This window comes from Plecotus auritus, assembly GCF_963455305.1.
Source record: "Plecotus auritus genome assembly, chromosome: 5".
NCBI lineage: Eukaryota > Metazoa > Chordata > Mammalia > Chiroptera > Vespertilionidae > Plecotus > Plecotus auritus.
In genome coordinates this window covers 151,690,658-151,712,291 of record NC_137776.1, presented here as the reverse complement: position 1 = coordinate 151,712,291, position 21,634 = coordinate 151,690,658, and the positions used below count along the sequence as shown (strand labels likewise).

The following is a 21,634-nucleotide window of genomic DNA, read 5'->3' as shown; positions in this document are numbered from 1 at the left end:
TTCCCCTCCCCCAGCCAGTGAGTGCGCGAACGGGAAAGGAGGAGGGCGCTCCAGGCGAAAGCGCTGCAGACGCCATTATCCTCTGTTTCTCTGCTGCACCAACCTCTACGTCTTGCTTACGTCCCGCTTGTTTACAGCCTATAGGTAATTGGGGTTATTGGGGCTTCGGTATTACAGACTCAGGCAGGGGATTGGCATCCCTAACGGCTGCGTTGACTTTCTCCAAGTCCGGTTTTTCTCGGGCCCTTAGCGGCCTCACAGCCTGAAGGGAGGCGCCGGTGGGAGGCGGGGGTGTCGCCTTCCTCTGGCGCCTTGATTGACGCGGCCTTAGACCAATAGCTTCGCCTACGCGCCACCGCTGAAGCCCAACAGCCAATCGGGCACGGCGGCGGCGTAGGAGAGCGCGGGAGGCGGGGGAGAGCGGAGGGGCCCTGCGCTCGTTTTCTGTCTAGCTGTGACCGGTTGAGGCGGCGCGGCGGCATAGGGACGACGACCTCGCGCGGTGAGGAGCGGGGCTGGGCGAACGGCGCGTGAGGGCGAAAGTCGGAAACCAATTTTGCCGCTTGAGGGAGGCGTTTGGGGGCTGCTTGGTGGTTGGCCGAATCTCGGCGAAGAAACGTTGCCCGGTTCCCCTCCCCCCACCTCCGCCATTTCCCTGAGCGTTTATCCGCAGTCGGCGTTGGGGTACTAGAGACTTCGGGGCGCTACGAGGCATGTGCCTGCAGGATGAGCTGTAGTGTCGTTGTCTTGGGGACTAGGCCTCTTGTTTGGGAAGAAGAAGGGGCCGGCGGGCGGCACCCGAGGGCGGGACAGATCGCCGCAGTCTTTGGTGGATCCCGCCGCACTTCAGCTCTCCCGGCCTGGGCTTGCGGCTGGAGCGGGGAGGTCGAATGGTCAGGGCTGCCTCCGTTGCTTTGTCTCTCCCGCTGTGGGGGGAGGGTGCGGGGATGAGATCTTGGGGCCGCGTGGTGGGTGGGGGAGGGGGTCGGCGCTCGGCTCCGCCTAGTAGCACGTAGTCGCCATTACAAGGGCGGCCATTTCCTGTCGGATCCGGGAGTTGACGTGCTGCGCTTCTGCACTCGCCTCTGGCTTCCTCAACTCCTGTTACTCGGCTCTAGCCGATCCCAGTTTCGGGAGTTGGGAGGGGAGTTCATGTTTGCCTCGGCTGATCACGCGCATATTTATCGATTTTTTTCGGCCAGAGGAATGGTGATTGAAGGACCGCATCAACGTGTTTTTTTTATAGCTAGACCCCGCGTCAGCGTGGTGGTGGTGGTGTTTTTTATAGATGATCTTTAAATTCCTTTATCCAAGTCTTCCGCCATACCTCAATATATAACTGACTGACGGGCCCGAAAGAGAGGGTTTCATTTAGTCCTTAGAAGAGTGGTTTGTCGACAAACGTTACAGACGGCGTAAGTGCTGCCCTTTTTAAGCGATAGGCTGCCTAGGTATCCCCCCGCCTTTTCTCTCCTCTCTCCTCCGCGGGGGCCACATGTCGCCGCCTTCTGCCAGTCCTGGGAGGGAAGATAAAAGGCTGTTGGTAGTCTCGTCACCAGTCTGGTTGTAGATGTGTAATTGTTAGGTTGTGCCCTTTTCAACGTAGTGTAAAATACCTTGGTAGTGTTTAAGGACTCCGTTAACTGTTAAATCATGGAGTAGTACTGGCTGTTTGGGGCTGCTCTATAAAACTAGTTTTGTTACATATTTTTATATAAATTACATTTTCGAGGACAGAATTGAGGTTCGTGGGCTAATGTATGTGCCTTTGCTTTTATGTGTATTATGTAAAATAACTAGTTTCTGAAGTGGGACTAGACTAGATCCAGTGGCTTTAGTGTTCTTTCCTTTGTAAAAGAAAAAACTAATATTGTTTTGGATTTTTTAAGGCAATTATTTGAGGGCTTAAGACCCTAAAATGAAGAAATGGCTCTTTAGTTTGTTGTGTTCAGATCAGTGTTTGTTAGTATTTAGTAATCAGCAACCAAAAGGCAAAACTGATTTGTGTTGGTTTTTGTAGGCTACTGCAGCCCTAGGGTGTCAGTTGGTCCCGCCCAGAACACTTCAGTTCTGCTCTGCAAGGATATATAATAACTGGTATGTTCTAGAAACAGTCATGTCTTTGCTTTTTAAAAATATTTAGCAACAGGTTACTTTTCAATAAGCCAAATGGACTAGCTTTTTTATTTTTTTAACAGATTGGTGTGTCCATATAATCCAGGAAAATGGAAACGGAACAGCCAGAGGAAACCTTCCCCAACACCGAAACCAACGGTGAATTTGGTAAGACATTTTAATTTTAACTATTTTACATTTTTATGATTGTGTGTTTAGTCTGAGATCCCTGTGAGTTACATCTTGGCTTTTATTTATGAACTAAAAGTAATCCTTACTACCATATTTTGTGTTTAGAAAACTTGAAAGGGAGCATACTTTGATTCATATTTAAAAGTCAAAGAATACTAGTGTCTTCAGCCTTGTTAAAACAAATTACAATTAGCAACCAATCTTTTAAAATATAGAATGTGGTTGCTTTCATTTAAGCTAAGTTAGTTAAATTAAGACTCTGTGATTAAAGATGCCTTTTGAAGATGCTGTGCTTTCTTTGAAATTTGGAACTGTTTATTTCTAGGTAAACGCCCTGCAGAAGATATGGAAGAGGAACAAGCTTTTAAAAGATCTAGGAACACTGATGAGATGGTTGAATTACGCATTCTGCTTCAGAGCAAGGTATTCATTTTATTCTTGAAAATGGTTTTTACTCCCGTAGAAATTAAGTTCTGGTTTGGCCCTCTTGGAAGCCTTCAAAGCCTTAGAGGTTGAAGAATATGAAAGATTTGTGTGGCTCCACAAGGACTTCTAGGCCGTTTAGTGGCTTTGGGGTTTTTTGTGTGTTTTTGTTTGTTTCTTTTTTTGGCCTAACAATTAAAATGAAATCCCTTTATATATTGAGCCACTTACCAGGTTAAACCAGGAAAAGGGTGTGGGTAATCCTTAAATCATTAATGGATCTTGATTGCATTGCAAATTTATTAGAAGGCAATTTGGCAGTTTATTTGATACTATCAGGTAACAATGGTAATAATGCGAAGGTATCTACTACTAATATTTATATTTGTTTTATGGATGGGTACTGTGAAATTAATCAGCGCTAAAGTTTAATGTTCTGTATATAATGACATTCTGAATATTTCAAATTTCTGCCTTGGTGGGGGGTTTTTTGTTTGTTTTTTACTCTTTATTTTTAATATCTTAAATAGATTTTTAGCTATATAACCAAAAAAAAGTGAGAGGGGCTAGATTATTTATATATATATATATATTGTTTTTTGTTAAAGCTTGAGAGCACAGGAAGGAAGGGACATAATTAATCTTTTTACTTTTTCCAGAATGCTGGGGCAGTGATTGGAAAAGGAGGCAAGAATATTAAGGCTCTGCGTACAGACGTAAGTATTAAAGAGTTTAAAACTACTACTCCAGCTTCAGTTTATGTTCGTAGAAATTTAAAGAGTTGCATCATAGAAATCACTTAATAGTTTAGATACATGCCATTTATAATAATCAATTTCATAGATAATTTCAAGGTTTGCCATTCCTTATTTAACAAAGTTTGGATTGGGTTGGGTGGTGAGGTCTATATTAAACCTCTTCACTTTCTAATAACTTTGCACCAAATTATTCACTTCAGGCATAATAACATCTTAATTAGAAATAACGACAGTGTAAAAACCCTTAATTGCATCATTTCCCGTGTGTGAATCAATTACAGTGTTACTGAAAGCCATTGCAGGTGGCTGATTAAACTCAAATTTTTATTCCCTTTTTTTAATCGTCCATCTGTTCTTTAACAGCTTGCACATGGAACACAAACAAATTAATGTTGAGCTTGCATGATTTAAATATGGGTAAAGAAGAGAGTAGGCACTTATTTTTAAGATTGGGAAACCTTATGTCAGTGCCAGTGATTTTAATCTTCATATTTTATAGTGGGTTGACTCTTGTGATTAGACACATTAAATATTGGTATCACCAGAAGTAAGCATATTTATAGGACTCGGCTACACCTAAATTCCTTTAAAAAAAATTTCTCATAGTGAACACGCTCTTAAATGTTTTCTTGCTGAAATGGAGGCAAATAATAACTTTGTGTTGAATACTTATAGTATTTCATTTCTCTCTTGGTCGCAGATCTTTGTATGTTCCTCTTGAGTACTGTAAACTGAACTTGAAAATTTGTTTAAAATTTTGCAAACTTGCCTATTAGGATCTAGGAATGCCTTTTAAACCTCCAGGAAACCAACTAGCCTTTTAAGAGTTAGGATTTTTGGTGGTGTGAGAATTTTTGTTTTGTCTTTTATAAACCTCTCTCCTCTTAATCCAGATGTTCTGTATAATTATCTGGGTTATTAATTTCCCCGTTCCTCAAGAACTTCAGTAAACTGAGTCATGACAGGTTTTGTGTCTACCCTCATGAGCCAGCCTGCTACTGAAACATCGTTTGTTTTCTTTAAAAGAAAAAAAAAATAGTACCGTCATTTAAGGTCCTTAAATGTTAAGCCACAGTCAGATATAGAGAAGTCCATTATTGTGTTAGTCTTCAGAACAACTTAAACTTGTTTTCATTAATTGAGAGTATGAGTATAGTTTGTATTAAATTAAAATTTATTGCTTTTCCCCCTTTTCCCTCTCCTTGTTTTTTTGGCCATATATCTCCGTTGCCCATGTACTGGATCGACTTACCCCTGCGTTGCCCACCATGACGTTGGCCCATCCGCCCCTGAACGCCCATGTGAAAACCCTGGTTGGCTATGCCCAAAAATGTGCTCGTTGCCAAACGGGTACCATACTTGACAACTTCTGATTGAATGCCCATGCCCAATGCCAACATCCACGAACGCCAATGACCAATGCAGTACAATGCCAGTGTTTCAGTCCCAGACAGCAGTGGCCCCGAGCGGTATGTCCCAACAGTTTATGCCTCACTGCCTGATTAGAAAGAGAGAAATGTATTTTATTACCTGCCTTTTATATAATTAAATAGTATCCCCTTTAGACGGTGTATTGTTTTTCAAGTTTCTGTCTTATTTTCCCCATTAAGTCTTTTTGTCACTGAACTTTTACCGTGAGTTGCCCACCCAAACGATCCACTAATTTTATTTCAATGGAAGGAGCACAGCTTCAAGTGTTGCATATTTGCTGCATTGTAAATCAAATTGTTACCAAAATAGTCTCTCGCTCTGTCTTTGTGGCCCACCTTGCTTCCCAACATTGCCTGTTCATAATTTTTTCTGATGAAATGCTAACTCTGGTTCACTTTTCTTCACTTCTCATTTGTATTGTCTTTGTTTTGTCTCGCATTTGTATTTGTTTTCTTGCAGAGCCCATTAGTGATCTAATTTCTAACTGGTATCCATAACCTTACTCCAAATATAATGTTCACCACTTGCATATTCCCCCACTTTGCCTAAGAGAAGGTGTGCCAGTTTTACCAATGTAACAGCGAGGGTATCCTTAATTAACTTAGTGGTGGCGGGGAACATAAATATTCAACTCTGCTTCAGTTCTGGTCAATTTATTGCCCACTTAATCTGAGCCCTTCCAAGAGCCCATTCTCTCTGTCTCTCTCCAAGTCTCCTAATATTGTTATCATATCTGTATTGGGCACAAAACAAAAATGCATGTGTAAACCTATAAATAGGCTACTTTAAATGGGGAGTATTAAATGTTACTTCTCTGGAAAAGTTTGTATGAATACTAGTGATAAACACAAAACTCATTTTTATTTTCCAACTTTTTTGTACTATCTGGTATTTGTGATGTTTGACAGCATATTGAGTATCAGTGCTGATATTGAAACAATTGGAGAAATTCTGAAGAAAATCATCCCTACCTTGGAAGAGGTAGGCTCATTTTTTTATGTATTTGTTGATGGGGGGGTTAAAGTATGTTTTATTGGGGCATAATGGGGGAGGTGGAGAGACAGTGGGTATAACATTTTGTAGTAGTAGCAGCATCATACAACCTGCTCCATAGTGTACAGGGTTGCTGTGCTCACGTTGTTTGTTTTTAAAATGTCTGACCACAACGGAGTAAATCTGAACTAAAAATATCTGTCGTCATGCATTTTCATGGGTTTAGCATGTATTTATGGGCTTTAGTTTTAGAGGAGGTTTTTTTTTTTCCGTTTTGTTTTTGTTATGTTAAATTCGATGATTTTTAAGTTCTGTAATTATTTATAGTGTATAGGGAAAACCATTGTACATTCTTAGTGTAGATTAGCAGTTTCTCGCTATTTGATGATGTAGATGTGAAATAGGTTGTAGTAGCTTTACCAATATATGCGACAATAGCCTGATCACACTAGACACTTAACCTATTACTCTTATTTTTCTACTTTCAGGGCCTGCAGTTGCCATCACCCACTGCAACCAGCCAGCTCCCGCTCGAATCTGATGCTGTGGAATGCTTAAATGTATGTCATAGTGCCATTGAACCCCACTGAAGTATGGAGCCTGGCCCATGGGATTAATTTTATTTTTAACATAGTGTGCTTTTCCGGTCTCTATAGAAAAAGGCTTAAAAACATGATAAATGAATGGTCTTACAACTCACTGTTGACCCTGCTCCATGCTGCAGTGGGAATTAACTACATTTGCAAAGTGCTTTGCAGTCATTTATATTATGATGTTATTTGAATGTTAATAATGATATTGTAGTAACAGCGACATGCTAAATGGCTGCAGTGTGGGTATGGTGTTGCAGGACCTGAAAATAAAATAGTTTTTTAAGGTGGTGCAGAATGTCCTTTTTGGGCCTGGCTATTGAGGATAATAAGCACATAACTGGTAAAGTTATTGAAATATAAATTCAGGTTGCTCACTGCAACAGTATGTTATGCTTATAGCAGATAAGTGTGTATTATTGGGGAAATCCTTGATTTGGAACTAAAATTTTATAACTCTCCCTCTGCAGTACCAACACTATAAAGGAAGCGACTTTGACTGCGAATTGAGACTGTTGATTCATCAGAGTCTGGCAGGAGGGATTATTGGGGTCAAAGGTGCTAAAATCAAAGAACTTCGAGAGGTAAAGGCACTTTTATTTTCTTTCATTTTGCTGGAAAATAGTTTTTTATATAGACTTGGTGCAGTGGGCTTGGCTTCTGTTACCCTACTGAGTTTCTCCCCTGAGATTCCTCATCACTTAAATTTGCTGTTGAAATGCCACAAGAAGGCCTGACCACATTATTTCCTCCCCCCCTGCCCCCCCCCCCCCAAAAAAAAGTCCTAGGGTTATCAACAAAATGTGGGGTGGATTTCCTTTAGATAGATATATTTATCTGAACCTTCCTAGGTTTCCTAACCTGTTTAGTGTACTTCCCTTGTTTTTTGTTTTGTTGGGTTTTTTTTTGTTGTTGTTGTTAATGCCTTTTTTTTTTTTTTTTTTTTAACTTAATACAGAACACTCAGACAACAATCAAGCTTTTCCAGGAATGCTGTCCTCATTCCACTGACAGAGTCGTTCTTATTGGAGGAAAACCTGATAGGGTTGTAGAGTGCATAAAGATCATCCTTGATCTTATATCAGAGGTACCTTGAGAATGCTTATCTTTACGTTTAACTTCATGAAACACAGATGTCAAAGTATTTTAGAATATTTAGACAAATGTCTTTTGTCCTTTCCCTAGCAATTTTCAATCCCCATCTTGAGCTAGCTATTACTTTAATTTAGAAATAATTTAAGAGGCTGGAGAACTATCTTGATTGCTGGTGGGATTTTTATAGCCTTTAGTCCTTCAAAGGAAATTTCTACAGTGCTACATTGCACAGCTTCCCAATTGAGTGTTCAATAGTGTCCGTATGGGCTACAGGCTCACCCAAGATACTGAACCTTTATCCCTCTTGAGTGGTCACTTCATAGACCCCATTGTGAAACATGAAAGTGGTTGTAGTCCCTTAAGATGGTCTGGTAAAAGTAGCAAGCTGCTACTTCCCCAAGCAGTAAAGCTCACTTTTTATTTAGTACTCACACAAAAATAATGCATTTTTTCCAGTTATTTCCTTCTCACTATGTTTTTGCCCATATTCCTGTCCTGTCTGAAGTACCTCCCAGGAAAAATAAAGGACTTTAAATATTTTGTTTGTAAAACGAGTGGTTTGTTATCAAGTCTATTTTTCTTTGGTCTGTAATACTGCTGTTTTTGTTTCAGTCGCCCATCAAAGGACGTGCACAGCCTTATGATCCCAACTTTTATGATGAAACTTATGATTATGGTGGCTTTACAATGATGTTTGATGACCGCCGTGGCCGTCCTGTGGGATTTCCCATGCGAGGAAGAGGTGGTTTTGACAGAATGCCTCCTGGTCGGGGTGGGCGTCCCATGCCTCCATCTAGAAGAGATTATGATGATATGAGCCCTCGCCGAGGACCTCCTCCCCCACCTCCTGGACGAGGTGGCCGGGGTGGTAGCAGAGCTCGCAATCTTCCTCTTCCTCCACCACCACCACCTAGAGGAGGGTAAGCTTCTTTTCATCTATATATTACTAACATACAAGAGGCTACAGTTTAGGGGGGTGATCGGAGTTAGGCTTTTATTTGATGTGTGTGATGTTAATAAGCTGAGATTACAACCAGTACTGTTTTTGCAGGGATCTAATGGCCTATGACAGGAGAGGAAGACCTGGAGATCGTTATGATGGCATGGTAAGAATTTTCATTTATCATCAATGTATATTTCAGTGTGTAAGGCATCTAAAAATATAGTGTAGTTAACATTTTTTTTTGTTCCCGAAAATGTTGCTTGAAAAGCTTGTCTTACAAATTCACTCCTTAGATAGCCATTTACATCATTTTGGTTCTTTGTTGGACTAGTAAGACTTTATTGAGCCATCATTATTCCCCAAAGTATGTAATGTAGAAATATAAATTGGGCATATAAAGCAGTAACTATGACAAAAATATCCTGCAGGTTCATGTTAGCAGTTCCTTGTCTCAACACAGGTTGGTTTCAGTGCTGATGAAACTTGGGACTCTGCAATAGATACATGGAGCCCTTCAGAATGGCAGATGGCTTATGAACCACAGGTTGAGTATCCTGGCTGTTTGCACTCATATCAGTAATAATTAAGATGTTTGCCTATTCACCAATAAGTGTCTTTTTTTCCCCTTAATATTTGTCTTTCTTTAAATGCTGTGTGCCTGAGAGGTTTCTTGCCCTAAGGATTGTCTTCTGAAATATACTTACTAGGGAGCATATGGGACTTTGGTTTCCTAAACTGAGGAATTTTAGGAATACTAAGATATCTGAAAAATAGTCTTGAAGGCAAAGTAATTTTCTATTTTTTCTTTCCATTTTTAGGGTGGCTCTGGATATGGTAAGTTTTCTCCTTTGTGAAATCAAACATTATTTTATGCTTTCTAAAAGAACTTAATGCTCATTATTTAAATCAGATTATTCCTATGCAGGGGGTCGTGGCTCATATGGTGATCTTGGTGGACCTATTATTACAACACAAGTAACTATTCCTAAAGATGTAAGTATCTTTACTGTATTACAATAAACATTTAATGAATTATTTTAAGTCCTAACTTACAATGAAAGATTATAACAAATAATTCCATTTTAGGATTAAAGTTGTGTTTTTTAAGGATTTCAGTGGGGTGTCCTTCTCCAATTTGGGATTTATCAGGTGTTGTCCAGTACTATCAAAAACTGTTAGATGGTTTTGAGCCCTTGATTCATTAAGAAAATGTTGAAGTAATTGCATTGTAACCTAAATCTTGGCTAGTTGGGGAGGCGGGGGGCATTAAAAATCAGAACAAATAACTACAAAGTTAAACTCTTGAAGGTCATTTAAAATATAGGTAATGTGATTTCTTGTAAAGTATACCATAAACACTTGTTTTTGAAAATTTTTTCAGTTGGCTGGATCTATAATTGGCAAAGGTGGTCAGAGGATTAAACAAATTCGTCATGAGTCAGGAGCTTCGATCAAAATTGATGAGCCTTTAGAAGGGTCCGAAGATCGGATCATTACCATTACAGGAACACAGGACCAGATACAGAATGCACAGTATTTGCTGCAGAACAGGTCAGTTTAAGTTTAGCTTTATGTTAGCCTATACATACTAAAACTTTAAAAAGCTTTTCTTCTCAATTGATTTTTCTTTTAGAAGCCATGGTGTCTCAACCTTTTGGGGACCTAACTTCTAAACATTCTAATAGTTTTGCTTTAATTTTCTTCTGCTTTCTTACTAAAAACGGAGACATTCAGTACTAATCTTGCTGGAAGAAGCCTTAACCAAGCAAACTTCTCATTTCTCTGGTGAAAACTGCTGCCAAAACCACTTGTTATAAATTATACAAAGCCTGTAGAAAATGTAGAAGATTCAATGGATGTTGGTCTAGTTCTGTGTGGAAGACTAGTGATTTTGTTGTTTTTAGATAACTAAATCGACAACAAATCACAGTCTGCCATATGGCACAGGCCATGCCTCTACAGGACAAATGATTGGTGCTGTAAAACGCAGCATTTCACACCTTCACTGGCATTTCTTGTCTTTTTCTACCAAATATTAACAACTTTTTGTTTCATTTTCTTAATTCTGCTCTACTAATGTCTGGTTCACTATTAATCATTTTTTTCTTGAATTTTACATTGCTCTAATTTGTAATTGCTGTTTTAATTCTTATTTCTAATTTATAATGGACATGCTTATCGCTTTAATTTAGCATTGAAATTGTCTTAATGTTGATGAAGATGTTACGAACAAAAATTCTAATTCGTACTTTTTTTTCTTTTCTTTTATAGTGTGAAGCAGTATGCAGATGTTGAAGGATTCTAATGCAAGATATTTTTTCTTTTTTATAGTGTGAAGCAGTATTCTGGAAAGTTTTTCTAAGACTAGTGAAGAACTGAAGGAGTCCTGCATCTTTTTTTTTTTATCTGCTTCTGTTTAAAAAGCCAACATTCCTCTGCTTCATAGGTGTTCTGCATTTGAGGTGTAGTGAAATCTTTGCTGTTCACCAGATGTAATGTTTTAGTTCCTTACAAACAGGGTGGGGGGAGGGTGTGCAAAAACTAACATTGAAATTTTGAAACAGCAGCAGAGTGAGTGAATTTTAATTTTTGTTCATTGTTGGTGGTTAGAAAAGAAAATTCCCCCTATGTAATTATTGTGAACACTTTGCTTTGTGGTCACTGTAACATTTGGGGGGGAGGGTGGGACAGGGAGGAAAAGTAATAATAGTCCATATGTCCCTGGCATCTATTCAGAGCAGTGTGCAGAATGTAATGCTCTTTTGTAAGAAACGTTTTATGATTTTTAAAATAAATTTAGTGAACCTATTTTTGGTGGTCATTTTTTTTTTAAGATGGTCATTTTCAAATGGCTGAATTCCCCAACCTACCCCCAACTAAACACTAAGTTTGATTTTCAGCTCCTCTGTTGGACTTGGACTTAGGCAAAAAAAATAATCTTTACAAATTCAGTTCTGGTGATTTCTGGATGGTTTGAATGTCCATTGCTTGGGAAGAAATTCCATCATATGCACTCATGCTTATAATAAGCTGGGGATTTTGTTTTTGTAAATGCTAACCCCTACTTTGCAACAGTTTCCTATGTTAGTAATTGTGAAGAACCAAGGTGGGGAGCAGTACTAAAAATTAAGTTATGGTATAAATGTATACCAGAAGCCTGATAGCAAGTTTTATTAATCGGAGTAATACTTGGTTATGGAAGTGACTGATGCTAAATAAATTCTGGTTATTTTTTATTAGATAATTTCTTAACAAATTTAAACTGTCAGCCTGCTTAGTGTCTTATTAGTTAAACTTTGTAAAATATATATATATTCTTGTTTTTCCATTGTATGCAAAGTGAAAGAAAAAGATGTACCATTTCTTTGTTGTATGTTGGATTATGTAGGAAATGTTTGTGAACAATTCAAAAAAAGGGAAAAAAGTTCCTGTGGATGTTTTGTGTAGTATCTTGACGTTTGTATTAATAATAGTTAAGATCACTTCCGAATAAAACTCCCATAATGCTAGATTTGATGTGTGCCCAATTTGAGCAAGGGTTGATTGACACCTGTAAAATTTGTTAAACCGTTCCTCTTGTAAGGAAATATAGTAATCTTAAATTACATATTTTTGTGTGAAGTGTTTTTCTAGCATTTATAAATGAAATCTGGTAGGGGTGGTAAAGACAGAATTTCAGCAGTTGGGCTATTAATCTTAAAGAGGGAGTATTGCATAATGGGAGCTGAGTCATGCAATTTTACAGCTCCTGTTCTCCCATCACATGAGAAATTTTGAGTCTGGTTTCTATAGAATTAGTTCTAGTTTCCAGTTTGATGTTTGAGAATATTAAAATAACTAGTGTATGGTTCCTGATTCCTAAAACACTTGGTTACTGACCTCCAACTATCCAGAAGGCATGAGAACTCATTTACATAGAAAAGGGTTCATGGGGATAGTTCACTTTCTTATATTTAGGGAAGAAATTTGTGTATAATGGACAAATGTGAAGTTGGCAGTTTTTCTTGAATACATAATGATGCATGCAAATGTGCCGTTTAAGGCTATTAGTATTTCAGTAACACCTTTTAGGGGAGAGGAATTGAGTGGTCTTTTGATAATAAAGTACATAAGTGTCACATTGCTTAAAATGAGTGAATACTAGTGGTAAGGTTCCCCCAGAGGTGAAGTCGGGTTGAGTTGCCACATTGGGATTGCTGAGGGTAGTACAGCCTGCTGGTGTTGAAATGAGTCCTCCCTAGAGAAAAAACGAGGGGGGTGACATTTAAACAAGTTATTCCAACCTGTGAAAAGCATTCCTGGAGCAAACACTGGTTTTCAAAGATTTCATTAGTCATTCAAAAATTAGTTACATAAATATATGAGTAGCTGAAAGTTTTAATTTTTGCCTTTACAAACAATTCAGACTTTGAACACATAAACCTAAAGAATTGGAGAATATCTGGCATTGGTAAAGGGTGTTTGAACTTGAACGTAGGCTGGGGATTGAGTTAAATTGAAAAAAAATTGTGAATTTTAGAATTTACTAAATGCAACATTGAACAAATTTTATAACAAGTACATAGGCTAATTTGCAGCTTTAAAAATGTAAACAGCCCTTGTTGGGGTAGCTCAGTCAGATAGTGTCGTACTGTTACCAAGACTGTGGATTCGATCCCAGTTCAGCACATACAATAATCAATAAATGCATAAATAAGTGGAACAAGTTATTTTTCCTCATTATAAATAAACAAACATGTAAGGTTTCAAATTTTAGCTAAACTTTCTGATAATTACCAAAATGACAACAGTGGAAATCAGGTCGCACCAAGTTTTTATAGCAGGGGTGGGGAACCTTTTTTCTGCCAAGGGTCATTTGGATATAACCTCATTCACAGGCCATACAAAATTATCAACTTAAAAATTAGCCTGCTATATTTGGTCATTTACTTACCCCTAATGCCTTGGCAGAGCCAGACCAAGTGATTTCACAGGCCATATAAGGCTGTGGGCGGGATGTTTCCCATCCATTTTACAGGAATAAAGAATTTGAAACCTTTGCCTATTCACATTTTAGTAGTTTGCCTTTACAACGAGACTATAATGGAAAATATTTTCATTGTGTTGAATGATGCAGTTACTCCTAAATCTTTAATTACTGATACCTCTGGTATACACAGAGACTGAATCAGGAAAGTGAACTATTATCAAACTAGCAATTTTTCTCAATCACTTCAGTGGTTTGTTTTCCAGTGTCTTTACGTTAATACTCAAAATGGAATTGCTGTTCCACAAACATGACAGGTTGTGATTTGCTTAAGTTTGCCACTGAAGAGGCCTATATTTTATTTTTTTAATCCTCACCAGAGAACATGTTTCGAAGAAGGGAGAGAGAAACAATGATCAGTGGATCAAACCCACAACCCAGGTATGTGCCCTGCCCAAATCGAACCCACAACCTTTTGGTGCATGGATGAAATTCAACCAGGCCTATATTTTAAATTTTATTTTCGGGTCAATGAAAATAAGTCCATAAGGTTGGTTTAAAAAATGTTTAGTGCCATTGGAATTTTGGAAAGGTATTTAATCTTGATGGCTAAATTAAACCTTAAATACTGTTTACATCTGTTTATTGTCAGTTTGCCCCTTGCTGGCAAGTTTGAAGTGAAATTGACCCAATTTCTTGATGGTGACAACTTGTTCAAAGCAGTATCAGTGTTTCTCAAACTGTTAATAGGTCCATCTTCAATGCTGGTTAAACATGAAAATGGCCCACACCTCAGTTCTAGCAAATTAGTCACTATAAAGAGGCATCAAGAATCTGCACGTTTGACATGCAGATGGCCAGTGGACATGAAAAAATGCTCAAGGTCACCTATGATCAGATGCAAATAAAAACAACAATGAGGTATCATCACCCCACACTTGTCAAAATGGCAACTATCAGATCAAGTGCTGGAGAGGAATGGAGAAGGGGGAACCCTAGTATACTGTTGATGGGAATCAATAGATGAATAGATAAAAACAGACACATTTACACCATGGAATACTATGCAGCAGTAGGGAAGAAGGTTCCCTTGCCCTAGCCGGTTTGGCTCAGTGAATAGAGCATTGGTCTGCAGACCAAAGGGTCCTGGGTTCGATTACGGTCAAGGGCATGTACCTTGGTTGCAGACTCCCCAGCCTGGGCCCTGGTCAGGGCGTGTGCAGGAGGCAACCAGTTGTGTTTCTCTCACATCAATGTTTCTGTCTTTCCCTCTTCCATTTTCTCTAGAAATCAATGAAAAACTAACCTTGGGTGAGGATAAAAAAAAAAAAAAAATGGATCTCATATCCTTTAAGACAGTATGGAGGGACCTGGAGAGTGTTATGCTAAGGGAAATAAGCCAGTCAGAGAACGACAGATATCACATGATCTCACTTATATATGGAATATGAAGAACAAAATAAAATAGGACCAGAAGCATGGATAAATGAAAGACTGACATCTTAAAGGGGAAGTGGGAGGGGAAGGATGGGATGAGATTAAAAAAACAACAACATGGCCAAAACCGGTTTGGCTCAGTGGATAGAGCGTCGGCCTGCGGACTCAAGGGTCCCAGGTTCGATTCCGGTCAAGGGCATGTACCTTGGTTGCGGGCACATCCCCAGTAGGGGGTGTGCAAGAGGCAGCTGATCGATGTTTCTCTCTCATCGATGTTTCTAACTCTCTATCCCTCTCCCTTCCTCTCTGTAAAAAATCAATAAAATATATTTAAAAAAAAAAACAAAAAAAACAACATGCATATATGCATAATCCGTGGATACTGACAATATGGTGAAGGCCTCCGGGGGACAGGGTGTAGGGCAGCAAAGCGGGGCGGGAATGGGGGACATCTGTAATAGAGCCAACAATAAAAATAAAAAGAACCTGCACATTTAACAGTGCCTGGGGTTAACAGTTTAAATTGTTAAAACGTCTTTTTATCACCTCCACCTTTCCAAGACCACCTAAGGTCTGGGTGCAAAGGGTTTTAAGTATTTTGATAATGGGATGAAAGGGCCTTTGTCTGCAACTAGGTAATATGTAGCAAGAACCATAAATATATTTCCATACCTTTTCATTAATTCATACGAATGTATTTAGTTCCTGAAGTGTGATAGGGACAGTAGGCCCTAAGGGTGCAGTGGTTAGCAAAAATGGTCTATTTGAAGAGACAACCCAATAATTATAACAAATTGATAATGAGGAAAAAAACTACTTAGGACTGTAAGATGTGTGTATATGTGTACATTCACAATCATGTTACATTGCTCCAAACAACATTGTAAAGCGTTAAAATTGGGAAAGTCCCAGTGTGTTGATACAAAATTCTGCCCTCTGTCCTTAGCAGATGAAAAAGACATCAGAGCTTGTGTGCACAGATGGACATCATTTGCCCAAGGCAGGCTTTAGCACTTTCTTTTCTGACATGAGGAAAAGGAGAGAAGGGACTACCTGGAAAATTAAAGTCAAGGTAGTTACACTATACATTTGTCCATATTTAAAATGGGAAGCTAATTTGCTGAGCTGGGTGGTTGAATGTACAAAATGCAAATGTTATGTGGGGTTCGGTTCCCCTGTTTGCCAACTGGCACTAGCAACCGAGTTGGGGTAAATTGAAATACCAGCTATCCTATTCTATGACCTGAAAACTTTCTAGCCTCCACCTCATTTTTTTTTTTTTTTTTTTAAATATATTTTATTGATTTTTTACAGAGAGGAAGGGAGAGGGATAGAAAGCTAGAAACATCGATGAGAGAGAAACATCGATCAGCTGCCTCCTACACACCCCCCACTGGGGATGTGCCCGCAACCAAGGTACATGCCCTTGACCGGAATCGAACCCGGGACCCTTCAGTCCACAGGCCGACGCTCTATCCACTGAGCCAAACCGGTTTCGGCGCCTCCACCTCATTTTTTTGTCTAGAACTCATAAGGATTTCCTGTCCTCTCAACAGTCCCACCCCATTTCTCCCTGATTCCCCACACTCAGACCTGTAACCTCCAGACCTATAATTTTGAGGGAAATAAAAGGCATTGTCGTCACCAAACCATCACACCTTTCAAAATCCTATCAAACATTTTCCCCTTTTGTTCATCCTATCCCTCATTCCCCTTTTCTTCCTGAAGTCTACCATTAAGGACAAGTTTCATGGAAGGGAAGGGCCAGTTCACCTAGAACAAAAAAGTCTGTAGGGTAGGGATGGGAAAGCATATGACAGCTGTTTATCAGACCAAAAGAGGGAGGAGAAGTCATTTTGATAGTAAGGAGAGAGATTGGCAGGAACAGTAGAGTAGAAGGTGCCAGCTTGGTCCCTCATAAACCCTAGGGTTCAACCTGGTGCAGGGCAAGTGGGGGATGACTAGTGAGAGCAGCAACTCCAGATAGCTGATCCTTTCCAAAATGACAGTTAGTGGGGGCTCCTGGGTCCCACAGGGGTTAATTCAGGTCAACCTTGACCATGTGGTGAGTGTTTAGGAGTTCTAGATGAAAGGATCAATTGAAGAGCTTTCTTTATACTGTTATTCTCATAAAGTGATAAAAGTGGTGCCATAGCCAGTTTGGCTCAGTGAACAGAACATCCGCCTGCGGATTAAAGGTCCCAGGTTCTACTCCAGTGAAGGGGGCTCGATCCCCAGTAGGGGGCGTGCAGGAGGCAGCCAGTTAATGATTCTCTCTCATTGATGTTTCTATTTCTCTCTTCCTCTCCCTTCTGCTCTGAAATTAATAAAGATATATTAAAAAACAAATAATGCCTTTTTTTAAAACAGTGGCCATGCCCATTTATATTTCTTGTTGAAAGCTAGGAGCTTAGTTTTCAAATAGCTGCACTAGTTGTGGAGTGCCTACCTCTAGACTTACTAAATGAGAAAAACAATCCCTTTTGTTTAGTCATGATAGTCTGGTTTTCTGTTGTGTGAAGTACAATCCTACCCAGATATTTGTCTGCCTTTCCCACTACATCATGTCAGGTACCATGTCTATATTTGCTACCTGTGTAAGATAGAAAATTCAACTCAAAACTGCTTTAAGCTATACAGAAGTTTATGAACTCACATAACTGGAGATCCAAAAGTAGGACAGACCTAAGAGTTGACGTGATCCCATTATCCCAGTTACATCTCTCTGCTATTCTTTTTTTTAAAATATAGTTTTATTGATTTCAGAGAGGAAGGGAGAGGGAAAGATAGAAACATCAATGGTGAGAGAGTATCATTGATTGGCTGCCTCCTGCACGTCCCCTACCACCCAGGCATGTGCCCTTGACCACAATCAAACCTGGGACCCTTGAGTTCACAGGCCAACACTCTATCCACTGAGCCAAAACCAGCTAGGGCTCTCTGCTATTCTTTTGACCTCCCCTGTGTGTTGATTTCATATATATATACTCAGGTTGCTATCAAAAGCACTGGAGGAATTTCATGACATATGTCACAGCTCAACATGCCCAGTGGGAGTGTGGATCACTTCTGGAAGTTCCCCTGGAAAAGTTTTTCGGAAAGGATCCTGAAAACCTATCCTTGAAACTCATTGAGGTGCAGTGGGGTACATGCATGATCCTAATCCAGTCTCTGGCAAGAGGGTGCTATTATCCTTAGACCAGTCCAGACCACCCCTGGAACCCAGGAGGCTGAGCTACACCAACTGTGGGTAGGAGGGAGGGATTCCTGAATAACAGCAGGGTTCTGTTAGAAAGGGAGGAGGGAAAAGATGTTGAGTATGTAAACAGCTCACTTTTTGTATTCCCAACATCTTGTAGACAAACTTAAAAGCCAAAACAGAACACCCACAAACACAGTTTATGCTTTATCTCAACAATAAGTTTCTTGAGTGAAGGAAGTATGCTTTACTCGTTTATACTACTCCTAGTGTTTTAACTCAATCCTAAACATAGCAGGAATTCAAATTGTTGATTTTTTAAAAATCAGTAAGTCTCAGTGAGAGAAAATGGCTTAATTTAGCTTCCTAGATTTTTTTGCAGATTGCTAGATTTTCTTGTTAATCAACTTCTTTGACTCCAAAAACTTAGAGCTGCTGAGGTACACAGGAAAAATTCCAAGCCCACAGATGTACATTTATTCAACAACTATATTTATGTACTAGTGACTTTTTCAGAAAAAGTAAATCAGTGAAGTCCCTAAAGTTCCTTTTTCTTGCCAAAATGAAGAAACTGGAGAGATGAGGTTCTGTTTCTCTAGAGGCAGTTGTCAAACTTACAAATTCCAAATCATCCAAAGATTCCAGGGTTCTTTACTGTCAGCAACTAGAGACGACTACTGATTTTTAAAAATAGTTGATTTTCAAAGGTGTAAACATTTTATATTATCCATGGTAGCTTGTCTCCAAAGGAGAAAAAAGAATATGTCTCTATACTAACTTTTCATGACTAGGCAAATGTGGATCATCACTAAATTGATTTTTAAAACCTCTCTCCTCATCCTAAAAAGTATTGTTTAAAAAGTTTGGGGCTGTAAGGTAATACTTATCTCCTGTCTCCGTAAGACCATTGATAAAGGCATTACTTGACAGTACCAGTTCACACTGATTGATAAGCTTGGTTTGCAGAAAGTGCCCTTGGCTTGGGGAATCAGTGACCAAGGATTCAAACCCCAGCTTCTTGCAAAACGCGGATTATGGATAATTTTGCCACGACCAACACTAAATGAGATTCAGTATTTAAGTACAATTCCAGGTAATTTAATACACTTGCTTCTTCATTCACTTCTCCAAACGTTCCAACCGATTATTAGGCCAGGAATTTAGTAAAAGAAGGGGCATGGATGGGGATGGGGATGGGGAACCCTCGACCCGGGTCGCAGCCTGTGCGTGGCTCGGCCCTCCGCACCGAGACCGAAGGCCGTATACTCGTCGCGGCCCAAGGCTCCGGTTGCGGGGCGTCCAGCCTAGACTTCGCCCTCGGGGAGAGGAGAAGCGGAAGCCAAGTGGAGGAAAGCAGTACATCCACTGGAATCGTCGCGACTGCGGCCCTGGAAGAACCTCACCTGCCCGCAGAGAGGCAGGGAGGGAGGAACTCGGATAAAATGGCGCAGCCGCACGGCGCAGGGTGGGCGACTCGGGCCGGCGCGCGCCGGGCCGTCCGGGTGCGTTTCCGGACCAGGACCAGCGAAGTCGCAAACGCACTCCGGGCGCGCGCCCGGGAGAGAGTAGGCGGGGCCGCTTTCCCGGAAGTGCGGCAGCGTAGCGGGGAGCTTGGCCCTCCAACTCCTTAGGTGCCCAGCCCGGGGCGAGCGCGTGGAGAGGAGAACCGCCTCCTGCTGAGATCTCGGTCCTCGGTGCCGCTGGGTGTGGAAGACTCGCAGAGGAAAGAGAGTTTGGCTCTCCCGCCGGCAAAAGTGTCGTTCCCTAGTCCCAAAGGAAGGGTCGAGATGGACGGGCTCCTAACTCCCCGCGAGTCCGCCAAGTTCATTGCTGAAAACAGTCGAGACGTGTCCATCGACGGCGGAGGCGTGCGGAGGGTGGCCGAGCTGCTGCTCGTCAAGGCCGCGGGGCCCGAGCTGCGCCTGGGAGGCTGGAAGGCCCTTCATGAGCTGAACCCCAGGGCGGCCGACGAGGCCGCGGTCAACTGGGTATTCGTGGCAGACACACTCAACTTCTCCTTCTGGTCGGAGCATGATGAGCACAAGTGTCTGGTGGGCTACGGGGGCAGAACGTACAGTGGGTACTGGTCCCTGTGCGCCGCGATCAACAGAGCCCTCGACGAAGGTTGGCGCCCCTTCTGTCCGTCAGACCCCCCGCCTTTGAGGCGTCAGCTTACCGGAAGGGTCCCAAGGAGTGGGGTGGAAGATGGAATAATGTGTTAATAAGGCGAACTTGAAGTTCTTCATTGCCAGCCTCTCCGCTTAAAATAAAAGTATGATAAGAGGCTGGCATTAAACATCCTTATTCAGTGGGATACCATTATGGCAGCTAAGCACAAAAGCCAGTCTGATGAAATCTTAAGAACAAAGGGGACAGGTATATAACACATTTTACACAGCCAAAATACACCTGATGTAATATTACAGTTGTTAGAAATGGGTGAAACAGTACAGATGAATACATAGAAAATGAGGCACCTGGTCTGGTTTTTTATTACTCATCCACTTTTAGTGCATTCCTGTAACACTCATTTAGTTTCATATTAACTGTATGTTGTAAAAGAAAGGGTCTAATAAATATAAAAATATGACGTTGTTCCTATGCGTTTTCTTTTCTCCCCAAGGGATACCAATAACGAGTGCTTCGTACTATGCCACAGTATCCCTGGATCAAGTTCGGCATATACTCCGTTCTGACACGGATGTTCCCATGCCTTTGATAGAAGAGAGGCATCGGATTCTCAATGAAACCGGGAAAATCTTGCTTGAGAAATTTGAAGGCTCTTTTCTTAATTGTGTCCGAAAAAGTGAAAAAAGTGCACAGAAGTTAATGCATCTGGTAGTTGAAAACTTTCCTTCTTACAGAGATGTGACTGAGTTTGAGGTGAGTTGGTTTAGTTGGGGATTTTAGAATTCTTGATTATCTTTTCATTGTCAAGTCTGTTCATTGTGGACTCTTATTTCTGGAACTCCTTTTGAGAATAAAAACTTAAATTTTGCAATTTGTTCTTGTGGACAAGGAATATAACAAGTAGTGTTCAAAGACATTACTTCTCTAGTGATTTCTAATCAGTATATTCCCATAATTCTTTTGTCCTTTTTTTGTTGTCCTTTTTATTTTTATTTTTTGGTTGTCCTTTTATAATGTTTCAAACCTAAATACAACACTGAACCTTGAACATGATGTTGTCACTTAGGGATAAAGAGCTCCTTTTAATACTTCAAAAAATCTACTTCATAAATGAAAATCAGAATGTATACTAAATGTTCTCAAAGTATATTTAAATAGTTATTTTATTAAATTCTCTATTTAAATATATTTAAATAATTATTTAATAATTTTTAAATAATTCTATTAAAAAGTAAGTTTTTTTTTTTCCAGAGTTCTGATATATATGTATATATATAATGGGTTTTTCTTTACATGGACAGAGTACTTTGACAGTATTATTGCTTTATGGTACAAAATAGTTTAAAGAGATTTACTTTTAAA

The 21,634-nt window shown here is 40.1% G+C and overlaps 2 protein-coding genes across 18 annotated transcripts in view; both read left to right on the top strand.

Moving 5' to 3' along the window:
- Window positions 1-6: 6 nt before the first annotated feature.
- On the top strand, window positions 7-12,147 carry HNRNPK (heterogeneous nuclear ribonucleoprotein K). 16 transcript variants are annotated; one of them, XM_080668387.1, is made up of 17 exons: window positions 7-144; window positions 2,021-2,097; window positions 2,199-2,283; window positions 2,633-2,730; window positions 3,390-3,446; window positions 4,914-4,957; window positions 5,828-5,900; window positions 6,401-6,472; window positions 6,973-7,086; window positions 7,461-7,589; window positions 8,210-8,517; window positions 8,649-8,703; window positions 9,001-9,084; window positions 9,359-9,374; window positions 9,451-9,533; window positions 9,922-10,091; window positions 10,812-12,147. In XM_080668387.1, the coding sequence occupies exons 3-17, from the start codon at window positions 2,226-2,228 to the stop codon at window positions 10,843-10,845; spliced, it is 1,395 nt and encodes a 464-aa protein (XP_080524513.1). In that variant the 5' UTR covers window positions 7-144; window positions 2,021-2,097; window positions 2,199-2,225; the 3' UTR covers window positions 10,846-12,147. The 16 variants fall into 16 exon arrangements, with proteins under 16 accessions (XP_080524513.1, XP_080524509.1, XP_080524518.1 ...); XM_080668381.1 differs by lacking the exon at window positions 7-144 and adding an exon at window positions 394-502 and having other exon boundaries at window positions 10,872-12,147; XM_080668379.1 differs by lacking the exon at window positions 7-144 and adding an exon at window positions 394-502.
- Window positions 12,148-19,709: 7,562 nt separating this feature from the next.
- The window catches only part of QNG1 (Q-nucleotide N-glycosylase 1), a gene marked incomplete at its 5' end in the record, with an annotated part of 112,945 nt that continues 111,020 nt past the window's right edge, over window positions 19,710-21,634 (top strand). Inside the window, 2 exons of one of the 2 annotated variants that reach the window (XM_080668372.1) lie at window positions 19,710-20,266; window positions 20,766-21,025. In XM_080668372.1, coding sequence (XP_080524498.1) covers window positions 19,930-20,266; window positions 20,766-21,025 — 597 coding nt within the window. The remainder of the gene's footprint in view (window positions 20,267-20,765; window positions 21,026-21,634) is intronic. The other variant, XM_080668370.1, reaches the window with a different exon arrangement.

Bases quoted from the DNA above. Each gene is read 5' to 3' on its own strand.
- HNRNPK (XM_080668387.1), top strand. From the start codon at position 2,226: ATGGAAACGGAACAGCCAGAGGAAACCTTCCCCAACACCGAAACCAAC. The intron at 4,958-5,827 runs GTATGTCCCAAC...GATGTTTGACAG, and splicing joins GACAGCAGTGGCCCCGAGCG to CATATTGAGTATCAGTGCTG. The intron at 7,590-8,209 runs GTACCTTGAGAA...TTTTTGTTTCAG, and splicing joins TCCTTGATCTTATATCAGAG to TCGCCCATCAAAGGACGTGC.